The sequence below is a fragment of the Anser cygnoides genome, chromosome 5 (genome assembly GCF_040182565.1).
Source record: "Anser cygnoides isolate HZ-2024a breed goose chromosome 5, Taihu_goose_T2T_genome, whole genome shotgun sequence".
NCBI lineage: Eukaryota > Metazoa > Chordata > Aves > Anseriformes > Anatidae > Anser > Anser cygnoides.
Window position 1 is genome coordinate 40360796 of NC_089877.1, and position 10829 is coordinate 40371624.

The following is a 10829-nucleotide window of genomic DNA, read 5'->3' on the forward strand; positions in this document are numbered from 1 at the left end:
GGCGCGCGTGCGCCGAGCGCGTAACCCGGAAGCGCTCCGTCGGCCGCCCGTCCGGTAGCGGCGGGGCCCTGCACGCTGCGCGCCCCCGCGCCCCCCGCCCGCCATGTCCCGCGGCTCCAGCGCCGGCTTCGACCGGCACATCACCATCTTCTCGCCCGAGGGCCGCCTCTACCAAGTCGGTGCGTGCCCGCGGCCCGCCCGTCCCCGGAACTGCCCCGTCACGGGCCTGGCCGGGGCAGGCCCCGCCGTCACCGCCTGGGGGGGAGGCGGCCGCGGTGGCCGTGAGGGGGACGAGGGACGGGGGGGGGGGCGAGGGGTTCGGCCGGGGGTGGTGCGGGGCGCCGGGGGGTGCGGGGGGCCTCGTGGTGCGCTTCTGCAGGGCCCTCGGTAACAATGCGGCCGCCTGGCAGGCTGGCAGAGTTCACCCACGGTGCGGCCCAGGGAGCCCCGCAGCTGGGCCCCACGAAGTGGTTTGGCCGCATCGTCCTGCTGCCATCATCCCCCGGGGCTTGGGGGCTCTGCCCCGGCTGCAGGGGCCTCACCGTCTGCGTGCGGTGTCGGTACGGCCATCTGCTCCCCGGGAAAGGAGGCTGCTGGGACCAGGCTGCACGGATTGTCAGCAGCAGCCAGCGCTTTCTTCTGTGTCTGCCTTTAAGCTTTGTTCAGGAAGAAGGGATGCATGGAGCAGGCTTCTGGGCAGGCAGCGCAGTCTTGGACGGCCCTTGCAGCAAGGCACGCCTACAAGCATGTCCGTGTTTGGGTGGCCATGCATCAGCAGAAAGTCACTAGCTGCCTACATACAGGTGCCTTCTTAGTACCTGTAGTTTCCATAAGGCTTGGATACAGCATGCTGGTAAGCCTTATACATGCAGGTAGTAAGAATGTTTCCTTGCACAGGATGTCAGTGGGGGCATGATGGAAGAGACGTGAAGTACAGCCTTCTGTTGCCATTAAAACATGCTGGTTGGCCTGCATTGCCTTTCTGGCTCCTCTGCTGCAGTGCTACTAGCGTCCTGTAGCAACGAGGGAATTGAGCCTGCATTTTCTGCCCCCTGCATATATGCATCGACTGTTATTCACCATTAAGATAATATATGAGAAGAGTGCAGCACTTCCATATCTTTTGCCCATGTCTGAGAAGCAAGTTTCTACATGCCTATTTGAGACCTTCTGCACACAGTCCGAAGGTGTTTTGAGTACCCATCTGTTAGGGGAATATAAGGAGGAAAGTACTTAGGTGTGCATACTTACCTTCAGGTAAGCGTGAGCTCGCTCTGCCTGCAGCCACGCTGATAACTTGGGCATGGTGCCGCGTGAGTCTCTGTTGGCTAGCACCTAGCCACGGCATGGGCAGAAAACACGTGTGCTTGTGGTCAAATGTGTGAATCTTTCTTTCTTTATGAATTCTATACATCCTTGTCTGTGTGCTAGATACAGACTATTTAGGTGCTATTGAGTATGGACGCATCTTGTGCTTTAAGGCTGTCTCAAAATTTGTTTTGTTTTATCTTCCCCAGAAGTTTTTACCTGAACAGAGATTTCCGATGTAGTGATACTGGCCTGAAATGCCAGCGCTTTGCCTTACATCTGTCTTCTGAAGCACAAAAAGCTTATGTGCCTTCAAAGTGTTCTCAAAATAAAAAATAGCAGTTACTTCATATGAATTTCTTGTTGCTGTGATTAAAAGCCTTCAGAGAATCAGTGTTGTCTTGCCATCTGTTAGTTCCCGTTATCAGAATTGATGTTTCTTCCTAGGGGACTTCTGGGAGGTGAAGGAAAGGGTGGAATTTCTGATGATACACTCGAATAGCAGAAAACAGGCTTCATTGCCAGCAGCAATATTTATTTGGACTTGCTACACTGGAACAGCCACTTCACCTTTTGGTTTGTCTCTTTGAGCACAGCATCGCAGGTAGCAATAGGAACAGACAAGGGGGGACAGCTCGGGCAGGGTGCCCAGGACCACGTCCAGAAGTGCTGTCTCATGGTTAGACGGGACCTCTGGTGTTCCAGTTTGTGCCCGTTGCCTCTTGTCCTGGCACTGGGCACCACTGAAAAGAGCCTGGCTCTGTCCTCCTTGCGCCCGCCCTTCAGGTGTTTAGACACACAAATAAGCAAGCGCCGCACGCCCCTGGCCTGGGGCTTCAAACATGGGCGCTCTGCGGGCAGTGCTCGGGCGGCGCAAGCTGTGTGTCAGGGCTCCGTGCTTCGCTGCAGGCTAGCACGGGTATGCCTTGGGAAGGCAGGTGGAAGGGGTGAGCAAGGTGGTGCATCTAGTGGAGAGAAAAGGGGAATGCTCCTTACAGTATGGTTAGGTAACCAGTAAATGCTGGGAAGTCTGAGAGCAATAAATGCAGCACTCTCAGTACGTGACAGTTACCCCTTCCACAGTGCCGACTCAGGGTATCAAATGTCGGCTTTTTGCAAGATACGTTTTTTCATTTTCAGGTGATTCCTCTCCTGTTGTGCAGTTTCTCCCACAAATTTGAACGCAGCTTTTGAAACAACTTTATTTCTTGCCCCTACTGTGTTTTTTTTGACAACAGTGGTAGCAATGGGTTCTGGGTTCCAGCCTCATTCACGTAGCTAACAAAAAAATTGATCTGCATCTAACTAGTGCCTGAAACTTGCTTTTCCTGACCAGATATTAGAAAGTTCTGAATGTTTATCACGTATTGCCAGATAAAGGTTTTTAAAGGCTCTTGAGGCTTTTGAAATCATTAATGAAGGGAAGTTTATTTCTTGGAACATATCTAGTAAATCTTCATCATTGTCTGATTAATGCGCTTTAGTAAGCACGTGGATAGATTTTTTAAAAAGCAAATAAAAGCATTGAAGCATTTGAGCATCGAGACACAAAATGTGATGATGAACTAGAAACTCAGCTTCTCTGCCTTGCCTGTTATTTCAATTCTCACCTGTATTCATTAAAGTCTCTAAAAGAAAATTACGACCTTACAATGGTAATAATACTTGAAATACTAGATTCTTCCATGGTAAAAATTTTATGTAAGGATTACAGTTCCTGTAGGTTAATGTTGGCCTGTGTTGGCCAAGTGTAGAACAAATTCTGTTAAGTGCTCTAATTGAACAAAAAGGCCAATTATTAGAAATATTTGAAGGAAGCAGTAAGAGCAGTTCTGTGAAGAAAGACCGGCGTAACTTGCATCAGAAAGTCTTGTGCTTTGTGCTAAAGAGCTTAAAGACAAAGTGGTGCAGAAGTGCCTAGAATTAAAAAGGCCAGAACTTGGTGAGATTTCTGTGGGGGAAGGGTCTCAGAGTTGCTTGTACTAATATATCTAATAGTGTTTTTTAATAATTCTTACATATTTTTCTAGAATATGCTTTTAAGGCCATAAACCAGGGCGGACTTACATCCGTAGCTGTCCGTGGGAAAGATTCTGCAGTAATCGTAACACAGAAGAAAGTACCTGTAAGTCTGCTCTTTATATAAATATAACATTAAATATTAAATTAATGTTACACGTATCAGCATTGACACAAATAGATGTTTGAACTGAATTTCTTGTCACTCTGCTTACTGTGAGTTTTAGCTCTGTTCAGTGCTCAGTTGTGCATTTCATCTCCACGTACTGTGATTTTCTCTGCAGCTGTTGAAGGGATAAAGCAAAACTACAGGCTAGGCTCTAGTGTACCTTGGTATATCTACAGTGTTGTGGCTCGTAAGGGTTGAGCTGTCCAAAGTCAGTTTTCTGATTTCTCTTCCTTAATTCCCACTAAGTAAACATAATACCAGTAGCACAACAGCAGCTTTCACATGGGTGTTTCAGCACAGTGGTGATGTACTGTTGACGCAGGGGAGGAACGCTTGCATTCGAAGGGCAGCATGCAAGAGGAACTCCAGTGTTCATATGCCTTGCCCTCAAAGTTTCTTCAGAGGGAAGAGGCCTTTGTGTTGGTCATGCTTTAGTTGTCAGCGTTTTCCAGATACTGCAGTTTTTATCTTCCTCATTATCCTATTTGTTCCTTTGCGTGTGTACAGCAGTAAGTAGCGGAGAACCCAAAAGGACAAGTTTTAGCTGTTGATTCTTTTGGGCTCTTCTGTAGCTACCAGTCTATCTTTATTGTGCTCAAAGGCCTTACTGCAGCCTTCCAATACTTAAAAGGGACCTATAAAAAGATGGGGAGAGGCGCTTTACCGGGGTGTGTAGCAACAGGACAAGGGTAACAGCCTTAAACTAAAAGGGGCTAGATTTAGATTAGATATAAGGAAGAAATTCTTAGCTAGGGTGGTGAAGCACTGGAGCAGGTTGCCCAGAGAAGCTGTGGATGCCCCATCCCTGGAGGTGTTCAAGGCCAGGCTGGATGGGCTTTGGGCAGCCTGGCCTGGTGGGAGGTGCCCAGCCCACAGAAGGTGGGTGGTGGAACTAGATGGTCTTTAAGGTGCCTTCCAACCCAAACCAGTCTTTGATAGCATATCATATCTATGATAGCAGATTGTTTCTTCTTCCTCTATAGGACAAGTTACTGGATTCCAACACAGTGACTCATTTATTCAGCATTACTGAAAATATTGGCTGTGTGATGACAGGAATGACAGGTATTTCATTCACTATCTTTTTAAGTATCTGGAATGCCTGTGTTTGTTTTATTTGGTTGGCCAACGGTGTATTGCATAAAACTGAACCTGTGCTCTAGGAAACTTGTTACAGTCAGTCTGGTCTTAGAGAACTTGTCTAGATCTGATGTATTTTTTAAAACTTAGAGTTGGGCATAGAATTTGCATTCTCAGCCAACGCTAGGATTAAATGTGGTATGCATTCAGTGAAATTAATAATTAGCTCTTTCCCTCTAGCTGACAGCAGATCCCAGGTGCAGAGAGCCCGCTATGAGGCTGCTAACTGGAAGTACAAGTATGGCTATGACATCCCTGTGGACATGCTGTGTAAGCGGATTGCAGATATTTCTCAGGTCTATACGCAAAATGCTGAAATGAGACCTCTCGGTTGCTGTAAGTATAGTGTATGAAATCTTCTCTGTTTCATGTCTAAGCTTGCAACTTCAAGTATAAGCAATTACCCATTTTTAAATTGTGCAAAATGATATGAATGTAACCAAAGGAGTAAGAGGGGTGAAGAGGCAGGTGAGAGAGTAGTGTTGGAAGTCTTGAACTGGAGCCATGATTTTACCATTGACTTAGCATTTGGATTTAATTAAATGATTTAACTGCTTTAAATCATGTTGCTATTTCACCTTAGTTTTATGAGCCTAATCTGTTTGCACGGTGATGGCTGTGAATGAAAGATGCTCTTTTTACCAGTGTCTGCGTCTGGGTAAATATCACAGACACATGAAGAATGCAGATTGAGAAGATGTTCAACTTTTTTTTTTTAATCTAAGTTTTGTATATTGTCTAAAAGTAAGCTAAATTGGTGCTTTTAACTTTACCGTTACCTCTGTAAAGTAGGGAAGACGCACTTAAGATTTCACTTGCAAAGATTTCTGCACCAATCTGGCTATATAATAGCAAACCCAGCTTAATTAAAAAAAAAAAAAAGTGTGTAAATTTGTCTGCATATACTTGGTTGTCCTTGTAGTCTGAGTTTGGTTCTGACTTCTTTTTTTTCCTTATACTTGGTCATGAGTAATGTATAACCGTATCGTTAGACTGCCTGGGAACTGGGGTAACAGACTTAATGTTTCCTCAATTGCTCGTTCGTTAGACGTTCTGCCTAGATTTCTTTTTGTGTCATTGGTTTTCTTTTTTAATGAAAATATTTTCAGAAGTGATGAATCACTTCTGGTAATCGTACTAGGCACTAGCACTTCTTACAAAAGAATTAACATTCAGGGTTGCACCACAGTTTCCATGATGGGGCAATTTTTGTAGGCTTGTATGCTTGTAATGTTCGGGAACGACCATTTCTTTTGTTGCTTGGCATTTTCCATGCCCTGATACTGCTGGAAAGTGAACTTTTTTCAATGCAAGAAGAAAAATGTGTTTTTCCTAACTTTGTTTTTTAAAAAGACGAAACTTTTTTGTTGCAGCAGTAGCTGTTCAGAAGCTGACAGCTATAACTGCTATTTAAAAGTTGCACAAGTATAAAGCTAAAAGTAATAAGATGCTTTTTTTTTTTTGCAATTGTTATTTTTCAGTTATTTTTAATATGCATACTGAGACTATAGAACTGTAAATGTAAAAGTGTAGCTGCATATAGCTGCACTTCAGGGATTTGACCAGTTTATGTCTAGATGTAATGCAGTGATTGTCAAGATTATAGTCAAGAACTCAAATTTGCTATTTTAATATTTCACTTCAGCGTATTGTAAAGATGCTTTCTGGTAAAAGACATCTTAACCGAATGTCTGTTTATGCTTTCGAAGTGTCACTGTCACATAATACACAGGATGTGAATTGTGGCTGGGTGAGCCTTGTGTCAGGATTAAACTTGTATTTCCTGACTTTGTGGTTCTTTACTATCGAGTCTGGCCAGAACATTGCTATGTTTAACAAGCAACTTTCTTGGGGGTGACAGAAATCTAGTCTGCTCTAAAATGAGCTGCGTGCCTGGTACGAGACACTGGTAAGAAATGGTGAATTAGAGATAAAAGAGTCACAGGTCTAGGTATTGGACTGGTTTCTAAAAATGAACTGCAGCATGCACATGTCTCTTAGGAGAAGAGTATCTTTAGTGGTCTTCAGTTCAATGGAACTGAGAAAATCAGAAAAAAATAATTATTAACAAATTTTCCCTTCAAGGTATGATTTTGATTGGTATTGATGAAGAACATGGCCCTCAGGTGTACAAGTGTGATCCAGCGGGTTACTATTGTGGATTCAAGGCCACTGCTGCAGGAGTTAAGCAGACAGAGTCGACCAGTTTTCTTGAAAAGAAAGTAAAGAAGAAATTTGATTGGACATACGAACAAACAGTAGAGGTAGGCTGGTGGAGGGTAATAAAGGTTTATCAAAGTATTTTTAATGATTATCGTCTATGCAGGTTTCTGATACAGGGGAGGGCAGTTACACGTTTCCTGTTTTGTTACAGCTCTGTATTGCTGCCAGAGCAATAATAGCTATTCCAACCAGAAAATCTTTGAAGGTATTTGGCAAGTGTTTAGAGTCATCTGGTCTGCCTTTTCTGCGTTGTATTAGCTGCAGTGGAATCCATAGGATTCTGGGCATATAAGTGTTGTGTTTTTTTTTAGTGGCTGTTAAAACAATCCTCATGTTAAAAAGCGTTTCAAACGAGATGGGGGCTAGTACCTATCTGTCAGTTCAGTAAATACAATTGCTGTGCCTGTTGTGAAAACTGTTGTTCAAGGCCCATTATAAAAACATACCCTATTTATACAACAGATTAATGAACTGTATAATAACCCTTACTTTTTCACTTACACTGTAGAGACCTGTCTAAACAGACCTCTTCCATGGCGCACCTGTTTCTCCTGCCTGGTCTTGTTCATCTCCCATAATGTTAGGTTTCTTGCATCACAAGATCAGTGGAAATGAAGTATAATAACCTAAGCAATTGACCCCACTGTAAGATGAAACAGACTATTGGATTAACATATATGCAAATGCTATGCAAATTCAGAGCTCCAGCTTCTGAAGTCTACATTACTGTGAAAGGACCATTTAAATGGAAAGTTCTTCAGTATAAACACACCAGTTTAAAATGTCTGTCCAAAAGGTGTAATATACTGATTTCTTAATATATTTTTTTTTAAATAAAAGATCCTGAGAGGATACATACTTGCAGCAGACTGAAGTTGAATGTATTTGAAATTCTGTCAGAGACCCTATTTTACCCTGGTTAAATAATCTTAAAATTAAATGTATTTTTCTGATACTGCTTGATTATACTGTTGAGATGTTCTTCATCATCAGAATGTTCACACAACTTTTTTTAAAAAGCTTGCAGTGCTTTAAAGGTAATTCTCCATGGATAAGTTGTGGTGTTGGCTTCCATGCAGTCTTCTGATAAGATGTCTACATAGTCTCGTACAATTACTGCAGAATCGGTGTATTGTCAGCATACTGGAAATAAACTTTAGGAAAGTCTTGTCTGGTGTTCTATGCTTCCTAAAGCAATACTGATAAGAATTAAATGCCAGGATGTCAGAATAACTGATTTGGTAAGCATCTGGCTAAATAGCTGTTTTGCAGAACTCGTTTTTGTGCTCAATCATCATTTTAGGGATACATCTTCAGCATTATTATGACTTGACTGCAAAGTATGAGTGAGGATGCAAAGAACACCTTTTAAAACAGGTGATGATTAAGACCAAAAAAAAAAGCAAGTTAAGTTGTAATTAAACGCAATTTCTAAAAACAGCCAGTGTAATTTTAGTTAGCAGAAGAAAAGCCGAAATGGAAGCTACGCAGGTGACATGCTTTGAGTAATCCTGGATTGTAATGATGACGTCTGTCTTGTTTGCCACTTAGGAAACATGTTTGTCCTTGGGACCTGGGGTTTTAGTCTTCACCTGATAAAAGGTTTTGGTTTTGTCTTTTTTTTTTTTTCCTGCTAAGAAAATTTGATTTTTGTAGATTGAGTTTACTAGAGAGAGAAGGTGAGAGGAAATGTATTTTGTAACAAAGGAAAACTATTTGAAGCTTCACAGCTAAGGTTTTGAGGCGGAAGGAAATAAAACTAGAAGAGAGGATAGTTGTTAATGCTAGGTCTACTAAACAATGCTTAAGTGCTGTTTAATGACATTTTTTTGGGTCATCTTTCAGACAGCAATAACATGCCTGTCTACTGTACTATCCATTGATTTCAAGCCTTCAGAAATAGAAGTTGGTGTAGTCACAGTGGAAAATCCTAAGTTCAGGTAAGTGATCAGTGTTAATAAAACATGGTGTATTTCTCTGGTTATGTGTGATTAGTTTTAACTTGCTGTGTGATAATAAATTCAGAAAGAGAAATGTCAGAAATTGAAATTAATCTTAACATGGTTTTAAATTTTTGACCTGGTTAGGGGATCCAGTGGAGAAAAGTGTTGTGTTTGTAAAAGTGTGTTTTTTTACATGGTTAAAACGTGTTTGTGTGTTCTAGATGTTTCTTTCATGCTTAAAAGATTAAGCAGTTTTGTTTATACTAGTATCTGGAGTTCACTTTCAAGTTGCAGTCATGACAGCTAACTCAGTAAAGTCTGTTTTATATTAGGGTTCATTCTGAAAGTCCTTTAATATTTTTTATCCTTTTCTAAATGGGAAATGACTCTTGCTCATCTCATCATAGTGTTTAGGAGCTCTAGTATGTAGTTAATAGGTTATGCATTTGTATGATTTGAAATAATTATTTAAATTTGACAAGATTAAAAGATTTTGGTTTAAAACCACTGTGCTGATTCAGAACTCGCTGAACTTTTACTTTCCAAGTACAGTGTGTTCCAGCCTACTGCGAAAGCGAGACCTGCCATTTCCTCCCCTCCCCTCTGCCTCTGCTATTGTCTGTATCTGAGTGCAGCCTGCTGTGTGCGGCATGGTTACACAGACAATACCTGGAAATCTTCCTGCTGCGGGCTATATCTCACATCAGATACAATGTGCTGAACAGCCTTCCCACAACACAGTGTACAGCTGTGGAATTAGACATGAAAGAATGGGAAAAAAAAAACTTTGGGGGTCTTTTAGTTAATGCAGCAGGACCTTCTAGGTATATGTTACTTAAAATTTGGCTGAGTCAGACTTGTTGCAGAGAAGTTCAGTTAATTCTGCCTTAGTTTTTCATTGTGTTTTGGTTTTCTTTTTTATTAAAATAAATAAAGGAAAAAGTCCTCTGCTGCTTTAGTCTAACTACTTAGTAGGTGGGGATTGGAGAGAGACTTCAAACTTTTGGGTCCTACAAGTGCAGACTTTCGAATGCTTCCTAATGTGTATTAAGTTGACATGGTGATGTTGGGTGATTTTGCGTTTGGTAGTGGATGTTCAGGACAACAGAATAGCACAGAGTTTTTGAAAAAGCATACAAGAGCTACATTAACCCTTTTCTTTCGCTGCTCAAGGATCTAGTGCTAGCTTTCTGCCAAACTTCATGTACCTGTCTTATGTCCTTTTCAAAAAGGACAGGTGACATGCAGAACTAGAAGGCTGTAGAAGCCTGTGTCTTCCTTGGAGTAATTAATTGTACTAATTACCATACCCATTCTTTTAAACAAGGTGCCAGCTTGCTAATAATATATTACTCACAAAGAATTACCTGTTCTTTTTCTGCCATTTGCTACCTCTTTGCTCTCTGTGCCTTTGATTCCTCCTTTATTTTCTAAGAATATTTTAAATGTTGTTTTGTGGCCCAGGTAGCAGGGCGTTAAAGTTTGAAAGATGCAATGTGTAATACTGATTTGTGTAGATACTAGGTTGGAGTTTAAGGGGAAGAATCATTGAAGCTATTTAGGATTTCTTTTTGTTCTTTCAGGATCCTTACAGAAGCAGAGATTGATGTGCACCTTGTAGCTCTGGCAGAGAGAGACTAATTAGCTTTCCCATTTCTGTTGTCTGTGCTTCTCACCAGGATATTTGGTGAAAAGAAAACACTTATTAACGGATTTAGATTATGGAATTAAAACAATGTTCACTGTATGATGTATTTTACTCTGTACAAATAAAACAGAGGTTTTTGAAATACTTGTTGTCTTCTAAAGTATTTTTCTTAACTTTCAGTTCAGTGAAGTTCTCATCAAAATGCTGGATGACTTTGAATGTTTCTGTGATTATTATATCTGTTAGTTGTATTTTATGAGCAATTTTATACTTGGTTCTGTATTTTTCATCTGAGCTATATGACTCCTATTGTAAAGTTTCATATCAGGTTGTGGTGTGTGTCTCTTGAGATAAATCTTACATTTCCATGTATTCTTTT

The 10829-nt window shown here is 41.6% G+C and overlaps 1 protein-coding gene across 1 annotated transcript; it reads left to right on the forward strand.

Annotated features, from left to right (window-relative positions):
* On the forward strand, window positions 1–10594 carry PSMA6 (proteasome 20S subunit alpha 6). Its single transcript, XM_066998011.1, has 7 exons — window positions 1–179; window positions 3339–3433; window positions 4480–4561; window positions 4817–4972; window positions 6722–6900; window positions 8705–8799; window positions 10386–10594. Exons 1-7 carry the CDS (start codon window positions 104–106, stop codon window positions 10441–10443), a joined length of 741 nt encoding a protein of 246 aa, XP_066854112.1. The 5' UTR covers window positions 1–103; the 3' UTR covers window positions 10444–10594.
* Window positions 10595–10829: the final 235 nt, after the last annotated feature.

Bases quoted from the DNA above. Each gene is read 5' to 3' on its own strand.
- PSMA6 (XM_066998011.1), top strand. From the start codon at position 104: ATGTCCCGCGGCTCCAGCGCCGGCTTCGACCGGCACATCACCATCTTC. The intron at 4,562-4,816 runs GTATTTCATTCA...CTTTCCCTCTAG, and splicing joins TGTGATGACAGGAATGACAG to CTGACAGCAGATCCCAGGTG. The intron at 8,800-10,385 runs GTAAGTGATCAG...TTGTTCTTTCAG, and splicing joins GTGGAAAATCCTAAGTTCAG to GATCCTTACAGAAGCAGAGA.